The following is a 20,686-nucleotide window of genomic DNA, read 5'->3' as shown; positions in this document are numbered from 1 at the left end:
AATCCCACCACGGCAGTGGCAGAATTTAAATTGAATTAATTAATGAATCTGGAGCATAATGTTCAGGGTCATTGGTTTTATGACTTAAGGTTCTGTGATTTTTTTTTGTAACCAATGCTTTTGAGCTTAATTCTGTTGACGTTTCCCAAAAATGAAAAGCCCAAATCAGTAGTCTGTTTTTCTTAGATCAACAGCAACCCATACTGTGCTCTTGCCTTACATAGCCTAAGAATTACATTTCATCGGTTCCTGAACTGTGTGATTCACCCACTCGCTTTCCCTGGTGACTTATTCCATTATGTAACTCTTGAAGCATAAACATTCCACGCAACTTTTTTTCTCTTCATCCCAAATTCCTAATTTTTATATCATACTCGCCTATTACTTTCACAGTGAGCAAATTGCCCACATTGGTTGCCAATTCTCTTTAAAATCTCAAAAACGTAAAGGAGGTCACCTCTAAAGCCATGCCTTTTCCAAAAACAATTCAGCAAGTCACACAGAGGCATAAAGTATCCTTGATGTGGCTGGATACCTGCTTTGTCATCTTGATGTTTTCTTGGCAGAGATGTATTTTACCATGAAACTTTCACAAAGCTCATACTCTTTGTACTGGTACAGATTGCAAACCTGGAGGAGGAGCTCAGGATGAAAGATCAGGAACATGCAGTGCTCCTACACAGCTTAGAAGACAGGACTGCAGAGATGAACATGGAGCGAGTGCAAAAGCAGGTGAGGAGCCAACTGAGACTGTGTGTGCGTGCGCATGCATGTGTGTGTAAGCATTTAAGTTTTATATTAGAGGCTTCTTTTCTTCATCTATCAAATTCTGCTTTGAAAGACCCTTACTATGGCTTCAGATATCACCTGAAGGCGTGCGTCCAAATTTCCACAGCACAAAACCTAGTCTGGCAGTTCTGGCTTTGCACTGTCAGAAGGTATCGTCTTTCAGGTGAGGCATTAAACCGAAACCCCATTTGTCCTCTCAGGTGGACATAAAAGATCTGATGCCAATATTTTGAAAAAGAGCAGGAGAGTTCTGGTGTGCTACCCAATGTTTACCCCTCACTGAAAGCACATTATCTGATCGTTGTCACATAAGGGGTAATTTCTTCACTCAAAGGGTTATGAATCTTTGGAATTCTCTACCCCAGAGGGTTGTGGATGCTCCATCGTTGAATACATTTAAGGCTGGGATAGACAGATTTTTTGATCTCACAGGGAATTAAGGGATATGGGGAGCAGTTAGGAAAATGGAGTTGAGGTCCAAGATCAGCCATGATCATATTGAATGGTGGAGCAGGCTCTAGGGTTTGTAGGGTCAACTCCTGCTCCTATTTCTTGTGTTCGCATGTTTGTGATTGTGGGTGCCTGCTTTGTGTAAACTGACTGCTGCAGTTCCTACTTTACAACAGTGATGGCACTTCAACTTTAAAGCACTTTGGGACATCCTGAGGTTCTAAAAGTCGCTATAAAAATGCACACCTTTCTTTAGCATAATTAAAACATTTTCTTTATCACAATGGGCTACTTTAATTTAGTTTCCAGTGACACTCAATGTACAGTGTGAACTGGGTACACAATTATTTATTTTTTCTTCTGTCCTTTGCTGTCTTCATTTCTTCTCTCTCTCTTGCCCTCTCTCTTATGTCTGTAATCTATTGTGTTTTCTCTTCCAGACTTTCCAAGAGGAATTAGCAGGCGCTCAGAATGATACAATGAGGTTTCGGGGGAAGGCAGACCGAGCTGAGAATACTCTGTGCCGCCTCAAGGAGGTGGTGAGCAGGTAGAAGGAAGGCACGTTAGTGCTGAATATCTCATTGCAAATTGATTAGCCAAATTGAAAGTTGTTGCTGGGATGCAGTGTTGTATCTAACTTACTCCACTCGTGGCCAATACCATACCCCAGTGGAAAGACTGGGGCATTGATTAGTGGGAAGAACTTCTTGCCACATACCTGTGCTGTCACTAAGACCGCCTAATTCCACCTTTCTAACACCGCCTCATTTCGCTCCTGTCTCAGCTCATCTCTTAGCTTATCTGTTGCTGATACCTTCAGCCATGCCTTTGTTACCTTGAGACTTCACTATCCCAGCACCTTCTTGGCTGGCCACCCACATTCTACCCTCCGGAAACTTGATATCATCCAAAACTCTACCGGCCATGTTGTAACTCGTACAAACTCCTGTTCTCTTATCACCGCTGTGCTCGCTATACTACACTGGCTCCCAGCAGTGCCTCGATTTTTAAAATCTCACCCTTGTTCTCAATTCCTGATGGCCCTCCCAATCTCTGTAATCTGCTCCAGCCCCCCCGCCAAAATTCCGAGATATCTGCGCTCCTCCTTGGGGCGTTGGAGCATTTTATTACATTAAAGGTGCAATATAAATTGTTTTGTTGGTGTTGGAAGGGTTTGGTTGGCGGGGAGGGGTGTTATTTGGTTGACTGGTACTAAGTTCCCTTGGTGTCTTCCCCTAAAAATGTTATACATGGGGAGATGGTGGCGTAGTGGTAATGTCACTGGACTAGCCATCCAGAGACTCCAGCTAATGGTCTGGGGACATGGGTTCAAATCCCACCATAGCAGCTGGTGGAATTTAAATTCAATTAAACCTGGAATTATTATGAAACTATCATCGATTGGTTCTCGAAAGTCCTTTATGGAAGGAAATCTGCCATCCTTACCCGGTCTGGCCTACACGTGACTCCAGACCCACATTAAGGTGGCTGACTCTTAACTATCCTCTGAAATGACCTAGCAAGCCACTCAGTTCAAGGGCAATTAGGGATGGGCAACAAATGCTGGCCTTGCCAGCGACGTCCAATCCCCTGAGAGAACTTAAAATAAAAACAAGGGAGGATATCAAAGCTCTCCTTACCCTGTGTGATACTCCATGCTTCCAGTGTGTGGGAGCTAACTTGCCACTGCCCAGATTAAGACCAGTTACGGCCGGAATCTGGGATTGTGTCAGGTGTAAATGGCTCATTGACCCACTGCGCTATCGATCAATTCAAAGCGCACTTCCTTTTGTTACCTCCTTAGCTTTTATCAGAAGTTCTTGGACCAGGAGGCAGAACTGAGGAAGGCCTTGTGTCGTTTGGTGAACCTGGGACAGAGGGTGACCTTTGCCAACAAGCGGATTGATACTATTCACGGTGAGCAATCTTTATCAGTCAAATTAGATCAAGTTTCCTGTCATTCGGCTTCTGGGAACACATGGAAACTTTCTAATTGAATGCAACTTTGTCCTGCGACAACTATGCCCAGGCATTTCCCAGCAGGAATCATTGGACAACAATGAGGAGCAGGGGATGATGGGCTGATCCCCTTGCTCATCCCCTTCCTAACACGACTGTAGAACCTTTGTTGCCAGCTGAAATCTGGAATCAAGGCCTGGGGCTCTCTCGCCTGTTATCCAGCCGCTCCCCGGTTAAACCCACCGAGCCCCCAGCTTGCGCTCTTGTTGCTAACAAACATTGGGACCCCCTGTCTGGCACACAGGCTTTAAAAGTAGCAACGGGTTGGTATCTCAGCCAAAAACAGAGCATTCGGGTAAATGGGACGATGCAGGAGAACGCCTGTGACCGGGGAAGCGGCCACCGAGTGCGGGTGCGGTTTGTGACGGTCTCTGTCTCGCTTTGTCCAGGGTTAGTCGCTCGGAAGGATGCTCTCATACGGCTGCAGCTGCAGGAGAAGAGTGGAGAGGCGGGATCTGATTTCAGCGGGTCAGTACTGCGCCAACGCTGCACCCTCTTTAGGGGTACAGTGCTTCCTGTTGAGCGCCCTCTGCTCCCAACGTGACTTTTGCATAGCCGCCTTTTTTTTTGCTGCCGGGGGCCAGGTGAACAGTCGCAAGCCCACCCACCCTCAATGGCTCTCGTGCTTTGCCCCCACAGGCGTTCCTACGAGGATCTAGAGAAGGAGCTCGAGCTGTTGAATGGGGAACGAGACCAGTTGGCAGCTGAGTTGAAGCGGAACTCCCAGCTGATCGAGAAGAAGGTTGCTGAGGCCAGGCTAAAGTGTAGGTACATTGTCACCCTCCCGAAGGAAACCCTCCCAATGGCCTCCTAACGCTTTGACTCGAACAACCAGTAATTTTGGCCAATTTGCCATTATCACAGGCATCGATTACAAAGGCGTCACTTAAACCATATTAAGACTTGGCTTGTATCCTTCAAGTATGGAAGATTAAGGGGGTGATCTAACTGACGTGTTTAAGACGATTCAAGAGGGTGGGTGAAGAGAAACTATTTCCTCTGATGGGAGAGTCCAGAACAATAAGGTGTAATGTTAAAATTCGGGCTAGGCCATTCAGGGCTGATGTCAGGATGCACTTTTTCACACAAAGCGAAGAGGAAATCTGGAACTCTCAACCCCCGTTGAAAGCTGCTGAGCTCGGGGCCAACTGAGCATTTCAAAACCGAGATTGATAGATTTTAGTTAGGGACAAGGATGCTAAGGGTTATGGGACTAAGATGGTTGGAAGGAGTTAAGATGCGGCTCAGACATGATCTAATTGACAGGTGGAACAGGAATGAAGGGGCCGTATGGCCTCCTCCTGATCCTATGACCATAGGCAGTTCAAGCAGCTCTCAGCGCATGGTCAAAGTGTGATTAGCTGTCACAAAGTCCTTTCCTCAGCCCAAAGTGAGCAAAACAGCTGAAACTCAAACTGCATTCACATTAAATTCTATACTGACAAAACTGCCCAGAGGCGAAACTGCCCAGAGTGCTGTGTATTTCAGCCCTGTTCAGCTCCCTGTAGCTGAAGAAGGTGAGAAACCTCCAGCTTGTATTTCTAATGAGACCACGAGAGCAGCCTGGACAGTTTGGCAAGGCTTGTACACTCGCTAGTCAAACCATCCAGATTGTTTGGTCCTTGCTCTGAGCTGAGTTAGTTGATCTTAGCCAGGGCTGTGGAGTAAAGGGAGAAAGGATTGGTTGTCGAGTGGAGAAAACTATCCAAGGTTCAGCACTTGAATGCCCATGCCTTCACCTTTGCAAGGTAATGGAATATGAGAAGATAGAGTGAGGACCTGATGGGGGTACGTCTTATAACCCTGGCCCCTTCCACCGTGGACCACACCATTGACACTCACTGCCAAGGTCTGTATGCAAAGTGTTGAAGTACCCAAGGGATGATGCCAATCAGATACCCATCAGCACAAGGTCAGCACTTTAAGGAGGAAAAGGGAGAAGGTGGGAGTGGGGAGGGTCACCATTTCAGAAAGAAAGAACTTACGTTTATATCGTGCCTTTGTTAACCTGAGGATATCCTGGTGACCTGCTTTTGAAGTGCATTCCCTGTTGTAATATAGGAAACATGGCAGCCAATTTACACACAGCAAGCTCCCACAAACAGTAATGAGATGATGACCAGATCATTTGTATTAGTGATTTTGATTGAGGGATGGAAATTGGTTAGGGCACTAATTAGAACCCTGGCTCGCCTTCAAAATTATGGCCATAGGATCTTTCATGCCCACCTGAGGAGTCAGTTTAATCATTTCAAAAGACATCACCTCTTGACAGTGTAGCACGACTTCAGACTGCACTGGGAGGGTTGGTCTGGATTTTGTGCTCAAGGTGCTGGTTTGAGACTTGAACCTATGGCCTTCTGGCTGAATGCATTACCCACCGAGCTAAGTGACATTTCTGTGTGCAAGTTGTCATGTTTCCTACATGACTATAGCCGTACTTAATTACCCGTAAAGTGCTCAGGGACACCCAAAGGTCTTGAAAGGATTTGTATAAATGCAATTTTTCTTTAAAATCATGAGGGGTCTGGACGGAGAAGATAGGGAGAAACTGTTCAAAACAGTGGAACAATAAAGAACAAAAGGGCACAGATTTAAGGCAAGTGGCAAAAGACCCATTGCCAACATGAGGAAAAGCTTCTTCAAGCAGCGAATGGTTAGGCTCTGGAATGCACTGTCTGAGAATGTGGTGGAGACAGGGTCAATCGAGTGGTTAGGATCTGGAATGCACTGTCTGAGAGTCTGGTGGAGACAGGGTCAATCGAGTGGTTAGGATCTGGAATGCACTGCCTGAGAGTGTGATGGAGACAGGATCAATCGAGTGGTTAGAATCTGGAATGCACTGTCTGAGAGTGTGGTGGAGACAGAGCCAATCAAGTGGTTAGGATCTGGAATGCACTGCCTGAGAGTGTGGTGGAGACAGGATCAATCGAGTGGTTAGAATCTGGAATGCACTGTCTGAGAGTGTGGTGGAGACAGAGCCAATCAAGTGGTTAGGATCTGGAATGCACTGTCTGAGATTGTGGTGGAGACAGGGTCATTCGAGTGGTTAGGATCTGGAATGCACTGTCTGAGAGTGTGGTGGAGACAGGGTCAATCGAGTGGTTAGGATCTGGAATGCACTGCCTGAGAGTGTGGTGGAGACAGAGCCAATCGAGTGGTTAGGATCTGGAATGCACTGTCTGAGAGTGTGGTGGAGACAGGGTCAATCGAGTGGTTAGGATCTGGAATGCACTGTCTGAGAGTGTGGTGGAGACAGGGTCAATCGAGTGGTTAGTGTCTGGAATGCACTGTCTGAGAGTGTGTTGGAGACAGGGTCAGTTGAGTGGTTAGGGTATGAAATGCACTGTCTGAGTGTGTGGTAAAGGCGAATTTAATTGAGGCTTCCAAGAAGGAGTTGGATTATCGTCTGAAACAGAAGAACGTGCAGGGCCACGGGGAGAAGGCAAGGGAGTGGCATGAGGTGTATTGCTGCTTCGTAGAGCCAGCACAGAAACAACAGGCCAAGTGGGCTCAAGTTATGCAGGCCAGCAGGTCCCCTGGATTGTTCTGAGTTAGCAGATATCAACCACAGTGAGGCTAATGTGTCTGCAATTATCCTCAGTGCTCCTAGGCTAAAGCGGTGAGGGAAAATGGGTGGAACTGCAGTTCCAAATTACTGTCCGATTACTGATTCGGGTTACTGACCTCCTGTCAACTCCCACTACTAGATATAGCATGAGATAGTTATTGAGGCATGTAAACTAAACCAACTTCTCAACTAAAAATGGAAAATGTTTGTGTGGTTAATGGATGGGCTTGGGATTACACACACCTTTCACAGGGCCCTGCGGTTTAAGAAAAGGAGGAAGCTAGAAACGGCAGGCAGATGGGCTGAAAGGAAACCAGACAAAGGAGAGAGACTGAGTTTCATGGAGCTCTGAGGCAGGCAGGCGTGAATGGATTAACTCAGCGATCATTGCTATTCACATAGTGACAAATCCACAAGGACTAGTGACTGCAGTGTGGTCACGGGCCTGTCATTCGATCTCTCTCCACCTCTGGGTAGGCGAAAATTTAATGCACTTTTGCATTATCAGATTCCCTTGCTCTTGTCTAGTTACCGGCAGTGAGCCCACTTCACGCCCCCTCTCCCTAACCATCGAGCTTTGTGAAATGGTTAGTGGGGGAGGTGCTTAGCCTGAATGACAAAGTCATCCAACTATAATTTCATGGGTCTGTACTGCCCTGCAAGTCTCTGTTTACGCCAAATGTTCAGCTCACAGAGGCACTGTGTTTGAAGTTAACTGCACTATATATTTTCATTTTATATATTACATATTGGGGGGGGAGATGGTGGTTTGGTGGTAATGTCACTGGGCTAGTAATCCAGAATCCCGGGCTAATGCTCTGGGGACACGGGTTCAAATCTCACCACAGCAGCTGGTAGAATTTAAATGCAATTAATAAAATCTGGAATTGAAAGCTAGCCTCAGTAATGAACCATAAATCTATCATTGATTGTCATAAAAACCCGTCTGGTTGACTAATGTCCTTTCAATGTCCATCCTTTCCCGGTCTGGCCTACATGTGCTCCAGACCCACAGCAATGTGGCTGACTCTTTACTACTCTCTGGTATGGCCTAGCAAGCGACTGAGTTCAAGGGCAGTTAGGGATGGGCAACAAATGATGGTCTTGCCAGTGATGCCCACATTTCATGAAAGAAAATAAAATAAAATGTGTTGTGGAGAAAAGCAGCCACTCTGGAGTCTGTAGTAAGTAAAACACTTTTATTCAAGCGTGGGAAGCTTATTGAAATTTGACAGTTTGCATATTTTACAGTTTGCACACCCCTTTTTATGATTATTATTGCCAAGTATTACTGCTGGACCTCGTTAACATTTGCTAAAGACAACAGGATCTTGTTAAACTGCTGCTAATGGCTGGGTGTTCTAATACATTCTTCACCTAATGAATTTCTTTGACCTACTCAGCGAGGCAATACATAAAGAGCAGATGTTATCTCGTTTTACTGTTCAAACCCCTCCTCCTGTCTGGAATTGAATTCCCGTCATTGTTTACACAGGCTGTGAACAGTTCCAGATGTCAAACATCCCATCATGCCCCTTGAGTCCGCTCTCACTATTAATGTATATACTGTGTGTGTGTATAGATATATATATATATTTTAGCACCAATCCTAACTGTCCCACTTCACATATTATTTATTATATATACAGAATAGGTATATAAAGAGAAATGTAGCCATTGTTTTAATGTAAGGAGGGACGCCTGTTAATCTGCACACAGCAAAGCCCCATAGACAATAATGAGATATCACTCTGAGCATGGGGATGTGGTGGAGGGGTGGGGCCTCACATCTGAGGTTAGGATGTTTACACACGTGCATTTCTTAGGTACCATGCTTCCTGTCTTGTCCCACTCTGAGATAGTTGCTATTGACTGGGTTTCTGCAAAAATGGTATAAATATCCAGAGTTCCTTCTCCTGCTCGCTGGTATAAATATCCAGAGTTCCTTCTCCTGCTCGCTGGTATAAATATCCAGAGTTCCTTCTCCTGCTCGCTGGTATAAATATCCAGAGTTCCTTCTCCTGCTCGCTGGTATAAATATCCAGAGTTCCTTCTCCTGCTCACTGGTATAAATATCCAGAGTTCCTTCTCCTGCTCGCTGGTATAAATATCCAGAGTTCCTTCTCCTGCTCGCTGGTATAAATATCCAGAGTTCCTTCTCCTGCTCGCTGGTTTAAAGATCCAGAGTTCCTTCTCCTGCTCGCTGGTATAAATATCCAGAGTTCCTTCTCCTGCTTGTTGTGCTGAGGGTCTACAGGTGGTGGCACTGGTTGAGGCCAAGGCACTCCACAGTCAGATAACCAGCTGATGTCCACCATCTGGGATTTATACCTGGAGAGTTGGCACTTGCATTTTGGGGGTGGGGGGTGGTCTCTAGTGCACAAATACTTTTAGAAGGGATGGGGAGACAATGGAGAAATTACTTCCTCCAGTCCTAAAAACCCTCTGAGATATCTGCACCTGTTCAGTTCTGGCCTCTAGCACATCCCCAATTTTAATTGTTCCATCTTTAGTGGCCCTGCTTTCAGCTCCCCCTAAACCTTTCCAGCGCTCTCCTTAAAGACACTTCTTAAAGCCTTCCTCTTTGACCAAGTTGGTGGTCGCCTGTTCTAATATATTCCTGATGTCTCACTCTCAGTTTTTTTTTTGTCCAATACCACTCAGGTCAAGTGGCTTGTGATGTTTTACTATGTTAAAGGTGCTATATAAATGCAAGTTTTTGTTCTTGAGAATCTCAATATTCTTTGGGATACCCCCCATTCTGTTTTAGTTGACACCGATTTAAAGGATCGCCTGGTAGTGATGGGGCAGTTGGAGGAAGCCTTGGAGGAGAAGTCCCAGTGCGAGCGGAGACTGACTGAGCAACTGAGTGAGTCCCAGAAGCAGCTTGCGGACAGTCAGGAGGCTGAAGAGAGCCTGCGGCTAGAGCTGTGCCGGCAGCAGGAGAAATATGAACAAGGTAAGTTCCTCCCGAGAATTCGCACTGCATAGTGTGAGGCGCAATATCACGCAGTGGGAGAAGGCACTGCTCGATTTCCGAACTCCTATCACCCCACACTCGGTAAAATTCAGCTCATCCTAATTTCTGCTCAACACAGCTTGTACCCGATGGCAACACCTCTCTTTTAAAATTCTCATCCTTGTGTTCAAATCCCTCCCACTCTCTGTAACATACCCTGGCCCTACAACCCTTCGTAATCTCTGCAGTCTTCCAATACCTGTCTCTAGCGCAACCCCCCTCTTCCAGTGACAGCTGTGCCTTCCACTGCCGAGGTCCTGAGATCTGAAATTTCCTCTCTAAACCTCTCCACCTCTCTCTCTCTCTAAGCCTACATATTTGACCAAACCTTTGGTCACCTGACTTAATATCTTTACAGGTGGCTTGGTGTCAGATTTTGTTTGATAATGATGTTGGTCGAGGGATAGATAACCACTATTACTTCTGGTGTGACTTAAATCCAAATAAATAAGTCTGGAATTGAAAGCTGGTCTCAGGGAGGGTGATCATGGAACTATCATTGATTGTTGTAAAAGCCCATCTGGTTCACTAATGGCCTTTAGGGAAGGAAATCTGCCTCCTTACCTGGTCTGGCCTACATGTGACTCCAGACCCACAGCAATGTGGTTGACTTTTAACTGTCCTCTGAAATGGCCTAGAAAGTGACTCAGTTCAAGGGTGGGCAACAAATGTTGGCCTTGCCAGTGACGCTTGCTTCCCATGAAAGAATAATGAGAGGGGAAAAATTGGCCAGGACACCAGACAGAACTCCACTACTCTTCTTCAAATAGTGCCACAGCGTCTTTTATATCCACCTCAGAAACGAGGCATCCGTTTAATGTCCAATCCAAAAGACATATTGGTATTATTCTAAGCACTGCAAGTAAATCTACAAATGGTGTAGGGGATGTAATGCTGGGACAGGTGATTTTGTGATGGCTGTATTCTGCTTAGAAAACCCATGTCTACACGCACTGCTTCTTGGACTCTCTTAATTGAAGATCAACCACTCCGGCCAGAGTATGGAACCCGCCCCCACTCCCCGGGGATCTGACGGGGGATTAATTTGCTGTGATTTGTTGTTGCCTGTGGCTTGAATGTTCAGGAGTCAGCGCTTCCCTCATCACGCGGTCTGTTGCTGGTTAATTGTAGCTCTGCGCGAGAAGGTAGCGGAGGCAGAGAAGCGCTTGACCGAGCAGCTGTCCGAAATGGAGAAACGACTCAACGAGGCCAGGAGGGAGCACACCAAGGCTGGTGAGTGGGGCAGGATGGATTGTGGGTGAGGAGGGGATTGGCATCTCGCCCCAGCAGAGAAAAACAGCCCAGGAATGTTCGCCACTTTTTGAACCCCATTGGCCGACATTAGCTGCCAGTCCGGCAACACCTCGCATTTAAAATTCTCACCATCATCGTCAAATCCGTCCATGGCCTCGGCCACTCCTTATCTCCCTAACCTCCTCTAGCCCTACAATCCTCTTGCGATTCTGTGTTCCTCTAATTCCGGCCTCTTGGGCACCCCCAGTTAGCTTCCCTCAGCCATTGGTGGACGTGCCCTAGCTGCCTGGGCCCTAAGTCCTGGATTCCTGCCTTCACCTCTGCACCTCTCAGCTCCTTTAAAAGGCACACCTTGAAAGCCACAGCTTTTGACCGAGTGTGGCATCAAGGGGCCCTAGCAAAACTGGTGTCAATAGGAATCGGGGGCAAACTATCCGCTGGTTGGATTCATACCTAGCACAAAAGAAAATGGTTGTGGTTGTTGGAGGTCAATCATCTCAGTTCCAGGACATCACTGCAGGAGTTCCTCAGGGTCATGTCCTCGGCCCAACCATCTTCAGCTGCTTCATCAATGACCTTCCTTTCATCCTAAGGTCAGAGGTGGGGATGTTCGCTGATGGTTGCACAATGTTCAGCACCAATCGTGACTCCTCAGATACTGAAGCAGCCCATGTCCAAATGCAGCAATAAATTCTGGCTTAGCCAGCAATGCCCACATCCCATGAAAGAATAAATAAAAATAAGTTCATCTGCCACAATATTTCCTTCTGTGACGAAGAACAATTTTTTGTCTGATAAAGGTCCGTGGAATATTTCTGTGTTAAAAGCACTAAAAATGCAAGCTGTTCTTGTGGACAAAGTAATGCTGCCGAGGCAGAAAGAAACGGGTCTAATGTAGAATTAGCCTGGCAATCAGTCACCAGATGTGTACATGCTGAGCTGGTTTTAAACTGGCTTGACTAGGATGTGGAGTCCTCGGTGCCAACCACTAAATAAACTTGCCAAATTCGGCCTCTTTTTTTTAAAACTGTATCTTCCTGATAGCCGGCCTCTGCAAATCTGATGAGTGTAAATTGAGTCGGCACAGGCTGCAGCAGTGCAGTTATGGAACTAGATGCCCTAGCACTTCACTTAACCCGGTATATAATAACGTCTGCTATCCTGTACCTCCCTCTGCCCTCCTGAAGCACCCTATATTGTTCTGTCACTTCCTCTGTAATCTTGTGGCATCCTCTACCCTCTTGCCTCTCTTTACCTTCTTGTGGCACCATCTACCCTCCTATTCTGTCCTCTGCTCTCCTGTGGCACCCTCTGATTCTTGTCTGCCCTCTTCCCTCCTCTGCACCCCTCTGCCCTCCTGTGCTTCAGTGCTAATGGAAATCAGCGACGCTGCGCACCCTTACGCAGCGGCTTGAGAGTCAGCAGATGAGGTGGGCGACCGGGTCTTTCCAGTGTGCCACATCTGGGTAAGAAGGCAACGCTGACTGAGAACAGGGTTCGTCAGAGTATTCTCATTGCCTGATTGAATCAATGTAATTCACCCCCTACTGCAAAGCATCACTTTTTCATGTTATCCTGGTTTTGCACAGTCGTTGCCCTCCGTCAAACAGACCGACAGGCAGCACGTGACAAGGAACGAATGCAAGCCTGTGGAAAATTACAGGAAGAACAGCACCAGAGGGAAATCCAACGACTCAGTAATAAGATGCGCGAACTGGAGAGGGACAAGAACCTTCTTGTGGTAAGTGGCGCCCATCATTTAAAGGCCATTCACGTGGCTGATTTCGAGGGGCTCAGAAGAACCCAACTAGTGGAACACCGAGGCCCCACAATCAGACAGATCGAGAGGAATGTCATTGCCCAAAGAGTGGTGAGAATGTGGAGCTCACTAGCACAGGGAATGGCTGAGGTGAACAGCATAGATGCATTTAAGGAGAGGCTAGATGAGTGCATGAGGGAGAAAGGAATAGAAGGATATAGCGATGGGGTTAGATCATAAGACCATAAGATGTAGGAGAAAAGAAGGCCATTCGGCCCATTGAGTCTACTCAGCCATTCAATGAGATCATGGCTAATCTGATAATCCCCGACTCCACTTTCCTGTCTTTTCCCCATAACCCTTGATTCCCTTACTGATTAAAAATCTGTCTATCTCCGCTGCAAGGGGATCAGTACTGGGAGCTAAATAAGAACAAAGAAAAGTACAGCACAGGAACAGGCCCTTCGGCCCTCCAAGCCTGCGCCGATCATATTGCCCGTCAACTAAAACATTTTGCACTTCCGGGGTCCGTATCCCTCTATTCCCATCCTATTCATGTATTTGTCAAGCTGCCTCTTAAAAACCACTATCGAACCTGCTTCCACCACCTCCTCTGGCAGCGAATTCCAGACACTCACTACCCTCTGCGTAAAAAACTTGCCCTGCACATCTCCTCTATAGTTTTCTCCTCTCACCTTAAATCTATGTCCCCTAGTAATTGACTCTTCCACCCTGGGAAAAAGCTTCTGACTATCTACTCTGTCCATGCCACTCATAATTTTGTAAACTTCTATCAAGTCGCCCCTCAATCTCCATCGCTCTAGTGAGAACAATCCGAGTTTCTCCAACCTCTCCTCATAGCTAATAACCTCCAGACCAGGCAGCATCCTGGTAAACCTCCTCTGCACCCTCTCCAATGCCTTCATATCCTTCTGATAATGTGGCGACCAGAATTGCACACATATTCCAAGGTGGCCTAACCAAGGTTCTATATAGCTGCAGCATGACTTCCCAGCTTTTATACTCAATACCCCTGCCAACGAAGGCAAGCATGCCATATTCCTTCCTGACTACCTTATCCACCTGTGTTGCCATTTTCAGTGATCTGTGGACCGGTACATCCAGATCCCTCTGCCCGTCAACGCACTTAAGGGTTCTGCCATTTACTGTATAATTCCTGCCTGTATGCATTTGTCCGGATTAAACTCCATCTGCCATTTCTCCGCCCAAGTCTCCAACCAATCTATATCCCATTGTATCCTTTGACAATCCTCTTTACTATGTGCAACTCCTCCAACCTTAGTGTCGTCTGCAAACTTACTAATTAGCTCAGTTACATTTTCTTCCAAATCATTTATGTATACTACAAACAGCAAAGGTCCCAGCACTGATCCCTGCGGAACTCCACTAGTCACAGCTCTCCATTCAGAAAAGCCAAAATATCCAAGGATATACATCCTATCGAAAAGATAGGCAGGTTGGCAGAGGGGTGGGGTTGCTTTGTTAGTAAGAAATGAAGTTAAATCGATAGCAAGAAATGACGTAGGGTCAGATGATGTAGAATCTGTGTGGGTAGAGTTGAGGAACCGCAAAGGTAAAAAAACCATAATGGGAATTATGTACAGGCCTCCGAACAGTAGTCAGAATGTGGGGCACAAGATACACCAGGAGATAGAAAAGGCGTGTAAGAAAGCCAAGGTTACAGTGATCATGGGGGATTTCAATATGCAGGTAGACTGGGAAAATCAGGTTGGTAGTAGATCCCAAGAAAATGAATTTGTGGAATGTCTACGAGATGGCTTTTTGGAGCAGCTTGTGGTGGAGCCCGCTAGGGAACAGGCAATTCTAGATTTAGTGATGTTTTATTTGGCAGATTTGATAAGGGAGCTTAAGGTGAAGGAACCCTTAGGAGAAAGTGACCATAATACGATAGAATTTACCCTGCAATTTGAGAGGAAAAAGCTGGAATCAGATGTAACGGTATTACAGTTGAATAAAGGCAACTACAGAGGCATGAGGGAGGAGCTGGCCAGAATTGACTGGGAGATGAGCCTAGCAGGAAAGACAGTGGAACAGCAATGGCAAGAGTTTCTGGGAGTAATTTTGGAGACACAGCAAAAATTCATCCCCAGGAAGAAGAAGCATACTAAAGGGAGGACGAGGCAACCATGACTGACAAGGGAAGTCAGGGACAGCATAAAAGCTAAAGAGAAAGCATACAATGCGGCGAAGAGCAGTGGGAAACCGGGGGATTGGAAAGCCTACAAAGACCAACAGAGGACAACTAAAAAAGAAATAAGGAGGGAGAAGATTAAATATGAGGGTAAACTAGCCAGTAATATAAAAGAAGATTGCAAGAGTTTTTTTTAGATATATAAAAGGTAAGAGAGAGGCAAAAGTGGACAATGGGCCACTGGAAAATGACGCTGGAGAAGTAGGATTGGGGAACAAAGAAATTGCGGAGGAACTGAATAGGTACTTTGTGTCAGTCTTCACGGTGGAAGACACAAGTAACATCCCCAAAGTTCAAGAGAGTCGGGGGGCAGAGGTGAGTATGGTGGCCATTACCAAGGAGAAGGTGCTAAGAAAACTGAAAGGTCTGAAGGTGGATAAATCACCTGGACCAGGTGGATTACACCCCAGAGTTCTGAAGGAGATAGCTGAAGAGATAGTGGAGGCGTTGGTGGTGATCTTTCAGGAATCACTGGAGTCAGGGAGAGTCCCAGAGGACTGGAAAAACGCTAATGTAACCCCCCTGTTTAAGAAGGGAGTGAGGCAAAAGACGGAAAATTACAGGCCGATTAGCCTGACCTTGGTAGTTGGTAAGATTTTAGAGTCCATAATTAAGGATGAGATTTCAGAATACTTGGAAGTGCGTGGTAAAATAGGGCAAAGTCAGCATGGTTTCATCAAGAGGAGGTCATGCCTGACAAATCTGTTAGAATTCTTTGAGGAGGTAACAAGTAGGTTAGACAAAGGAGAGCCAATGGATGTTATCTACTTGGACTTCCAGAAGGCCTTTGACAAAGTGCCGCACAGGAGGCTGCTCAGTAAGATAAGATCCCATGGTGTTAGAGGCAAGGTACTAGCATTGATAGAAGATTGGCTGTCTGGCAGGAGGCAGAGAGTGGGGATAAGGGGGTCCTTCTTAGGATGGCGGCTGGTGATTGGTGGAGTTCCGCAGGGGTCAGTGTTGGGACCACAACTTTTCACTTTATACATTAATGATCTAGATAAAGGAACTGAGGACATCCTAGCTAAGTTTGCAGATGATACGAAGATAGGTGGAGGGACAGGCAGTATTGAGGAGGTGGGGAGGCTGCAGAAGGATTTGGACAGGTTAGGAGAATGGGCAAAGAAGTGGCAGGTGGAATACAACATAGGCAAGTGTGAGGTCATGCACATTGGTAGGAAGAATAGAGGCATAGACTATTTTCTAAATGGGGAGAGAATTCAGAAATCTGGAGTGCAAAGGGACCTGGGAGTCCTAGTCCAGGATTCTCTTAAGGTTAACTTGCAGGTTGAGTCGGTAGTTAGGAAGGCAAATGCAATATTGGCATTTATTTTGTGAGGACTAGAATATAGAAGCAGGGATGTGCTGCTGAGGCTTTATCAGGCTCTGGTCAGACCACATTTAGAATATTGTGAGCAATTTTGGGCCCTGTACCTCAGGAAGGATGTTCTGGCCCTGGAGAAGGTCCAGAAGAGGTTCACGAGAATGATCCCAGGAATGAAAGGCTTAACATATGAGGAACATTTGAGGACTCTGGGTCTATACTCAATGGAGTTTAGAAGGATATGGGGGGGATCTGATTGAAACTTACAGAATACTGAAAGGCCTGGATAGAGTGGACGTGGGGAAGATGTTTCCATTAGTAGGAGAGACTAGGACCCGAGGGCACATTCTCAGAGTAAAGGGAAGACCTTTTAGAACAGAGATAAGGAGAAACTTCTTTAGCCAGAGAGTGGTGAATCTATGGTATTCACTGCCACAAAAGGCTGTGGAGACCAGGTTATTGAGTGTATTTAAGGCCCAGATAGATAGGTTCTTGATTGGTAAGGGGATCAAAGGTTATGGGGAGAAGGCGGGAGAATGGGGTTGAGAAACTTAACAGCCATGATTGAATGGCGGAGCAGACTTGATGGGCCGAATGGCTTAATTTCTGCTCCTATGTCTTATGGTCTTATGAATATACTTAATGTCCCAGCCTCTATAACCCTCTGTGGTAAAGAATTCCACAGATTCACCACCCTCTGGGAGAAGAAATTCCTCCTCATCTCTGTCTTAAATGGGCGACCCCATACCCAGAGATTATGCCCTCTGGTCCTAGACTCTCCCGCAAGGGGAAACAACCTCTCAGCATCTACCCTGTCAAACCCCCTAAGAATCTTATATGTTTCAATAAGGTCACCTCTGATTCATCTAAACTTCAATGAGTACAGGACCAACCTACTCAACCTCTCCTCATAAGAAAATCCCCCGATACCCGGGATCAACCTAATGAACCTTCTCTGGACTGTCTCCAATGCCAGTACATCTCCCCTTTGATAAGGGGACCAAAACTGTTCACAGTATTCTAGGTGTGGTCTAACTAGTGCCTGGTATAGTTTTAGCAAGACTTCCCTATTTTTATACTCCATTCCCTTTGAAATAAAGGCCAATATTCCATTTGCCTTTTACATGCTGAACTTGTACGTTAGCTTTTTGGGATTCATGCACGAGGACCCCCAAATCCCTCTGTGCTGCAGCTTTCTGCAGTCCTTCTCCATTTAAGTAATATTCAGCTCCTCTATTCTTCTTGCCAAAGTGCATAACCTCACACTTTCCCATATTATATTCCATCTGCCAAGTTTTTGCCCACTCACTTAACCTGTCTATATCCCTCTGTGGACTCTTTGTGTCATCCTCACCACTTGCCTTCCCACCTATTTTTGTGTTATCTGCAAACTTGGCGATAGTACATTCATTTCCCTCATCCAAGTCATTATTTTATATGTAAGTAATTGTGGCCCCAGCACTGATCCCTGTGGCACTCCACTAGTTACAGGTTGCCATCCTGAAAATGCCCCCTATATCCCAACTCTCTTCTATTAGTTAGCCGATCCTCTATCCATGCTAATATACTACCCCCAACACCATGGACTCATATCTTATAAGTAGCCTTATGTATGGTACCTTATCGAACACCTTTCGGAAATCCAAATATATTACATTTACTGGTTCCCCTTTATCTATCCTGCTTGTTACCTCCTCAAATAATTCTAATAAATTTGTCAGGCATGATTTCCCCTTCATGAAGCCATGCTGACTCTGCTTGATTATATTATGCATTTCTAAATGCTCTGCTATTACATCCTTTATAATAAACTCTGACAGATGTTAAGCTAACTGACCTATAGTTACCTGTTTTTTTGTCTCTCTCCCTTTTTGAATAAGGGTGTTACATTTGGCAGTTTCCCAGTCCTCTGGCATTTTTCCAGAATCTAAGGATTCTTGGAAGATTACTACCAGTCCATCCACCAGCTCTGCAGCTATTTCCTTCAATATCCTAGGATGCAACCCATCAGGTCCAGGGGACTTATCAGCCTTTAGCCTCATTAGTTTCCCTAGCACTTTTTCTCTACTGATAGTTATTGTATTTATTTCCTCCCCCTCTTTTGGCCCATAATTATTTAGTATTTTTGGAGTACTATTAGTGTCTTCTACCATGAAGACTGATGCAAAGTATTTATTGAACTCCTCTGTCATTATTATTTCCCCAGCCTCATTCTCTAAGGGGCCTATATTGACTTTGGCCTCTCTCTTCCTTTTTATATATTTAAATAAGTTTTTAGTGCCCATTTTTATATTACTTGCTCGTTTACCCTCAACGTTTATATTCTTCCTCTTTATTTTTTTTTTGGTCATCTTCTGTTGGTTTTTAAAACTTTTCCAATCCTCTGGCTTACCACTAATCTTTGCCACATTGTCTGTTTTTTCTTTCACTTTGATCCTTATCTTCCTTGGTTAACCATGGTTAGATAAAGTAGGCTGGGATAAAGCTGGTGTGGAGCATAAACACCGACATGGACTGAGTGGCCTGTTTCTGTGCTGCAAAATTCTATCCAATTCTATGTAGTGATGAAAAGGAAAAACAGAAAATGCTGAAAATAGAGAGCGGTGAGAGAGATTCATCTGCATAGCGCTGCCACTCAGATTTAGGTCAGTTCCCTGGGTACAGAAAGCAGCGAGCCACTCAGCATTTTTTGATTGTACCAGCAGAATTGAGTTATGTCTGCATAACGCCACTGAAGCAAAACTATGTAAACAAATTTCTCCCCCAGATTTTGCAAGAGGAAAGACTGGTGTAGATTCTTGGTAAAAGGTCAGAGGCCCTATTCCTGATGCTTATGATAAACTTGTAATGTAAATAGTTTATTAATTGCTGTTATTTTGCCTAGACCAGCAGCGAGTCTCCTCTAAGCAGTGTTACGCTGTAGGTACTACAGTATATTACAGTGTGGAAAGACCTTTTTTCATCCATCTGAGAGTCATTTAATAGGATTATTCAGATTATCGCTGATAAAAGAGACATGCCGCAGAAGCTTTTCATCTTGCACTCATCAGGACAGATGCAAGAATGCCAAATTTCAAAGGGAACAACAATTTATACTGCATGAGAAAAGGATACTGATTGGTTGGCAAGTTGACTCTGATTGGTTGAAGCATTGCAGAATACACCAGGAAGCGATTGTCCCCCACCCTGTTGTTTACTTCAAAAAAGGGACAATGCCTGGAAATGTTCCTTTTGCCTGCTGAGGACAGGTCCTTGGATATTAATATATGTACCTTGTAGCAAGCGTAAGTGAGCCATATTTCAAGACTAACTGATCATCTTAAATTGGTTGTTCGTGTAATTCTTAACAGGCATAAGGAACATGTCCAGACTTTGTGCCTTTTCTGAATTAAACAAAAGCATGAGGGACAGTCGTTCCCTGGTGCATTCTCCATGGCAACATCTCAACCGATCAGAGTCAACTTAACTAATTACAATCTTTTCCTCATGCATTGTAAATTGTTGCTCCCTTTGAAATTTGGCATTCTTACATCTGTCCTGTTGAGTGCATGAAAAGCTTCGAAAGCATGCCTCTTTTTTCAGCAATACTCCAGTCCCGTACTACCGAGCGACTGTCTATTACTATGATCTCTGTGTTGTTGAGAGGGCCAGAAATGATAGTTGCTTCGTCAATGGGTGGTGAATGTGGCAGCTGAAGCGCTGGAGTTCTTTCAGCAAAGTTGGACCCTAGGGGCATATGGTCCTCGCCCTCACACGCACACAACTTTGCCAAGGATGTAAATGCAAGTTTGTTGCGTTTTGTCATTCTAACATTCACAGGAACCCACCCACCCGCAAATGCCTGGGAGAATTTGACAGAATAAGGGACAACAACGACTTGCATTTATATATCACCTTTACTACAATAAACCATCCCAAGGTGCTTCACAGGAATATTATAACACAAAGTATGATAGCGAGTCACATAAGGAGATATTAGGTTAGATGACCAAAAGCTTGGTCAAGCAGAATGATTAGAGCACAGAAGGAGGCCACTCTGCCCGTTGTGTCTGTGCTGGCTCTCCGAAGGAGCAATTCACCTCACCTTCTCCTCATAGCCCTGCATCTTCTCCCTTTTCAGATCAGAACCCAATTCCCTCTTGAATACTCCACCACACTCTCAGGTATTGCATTTCAGATTCCAACTACTCCGAGTGAAAAGGTTCTTCTCATATCTCCATTGCTTCTTTTGCCAATTACCTTCAATCTGTGCCCCTTGCTTCTCAATC

At 45.4% G+C, this 20,686-nt stretch overlaps 1 protein-coding gene across 6 annotated transcripts in view; it reads left to right on the top strand.

The window, feature by feature from the left end:
• Positions 1-20,686, top strand: part of cchcr1 (coiled-coil alpha-helical rod protein 1) — a 41,469-nt gene that overhangs the window by 14,957 nt on the left and 5,826 nt on the right. For 5 of the 6 annotated variants that reach the window (XM_041213011.1, XM_041213010.1, XM_041213009.1 and 2 more), the window contains 8 exons: positions 622-732; positions 1,680-1,786; positions 3,044-3,156; positions 3,648-3,726; positions 3,898-4,022; positions 9,600-9,788; positions 10,980-11,081; positions 12,692-12,843. In XM_041213011.1, coding sequence (XP_041068945.1) covers positions 622-732; positions 1,680-1,786; positions 3,044-3,156; positions 3,648-3,726; positions 3,898-4,022; positions 9,600-9,788; positions 10,980-11,081; positions 12,692-12,843 — 978 coding nt within the window. The remainder of the gene's footprint in view (positions 1-621; positions 733-1,679; positions 1,787-3,043; positions 3,157-3,647; positions 3,727-3,897; positions 4,023-9,599; positions 9,789-10,979; positions 11,082-12,691; positions 12,844-20,686) is intronic. The other variant, XR_005946036.1, reaches the window with a different exon arrangement.

The sequence above is a fragment of the Carcharodon carcharias genome, chromosome 19 (assembly GCF_017639515.1).
Source record: "Carcharodon carcharias isolate sCarCar2 chromosome 19, sCarCar2.pri, whole genome shotgun sequence".
Classification (NCBI taxonomy): domain Eukaryota; kingdom Metazoa; phylum Chordata; class Chondrichthyes; order Lamniformes; family Lamnidae; genus Carcharodon; species Carcharodon carcharias.
Note: the sequence above shows the minus strand (reverse complement) of the source record. Positions and strands in the feature narration are given on the sequence as shown.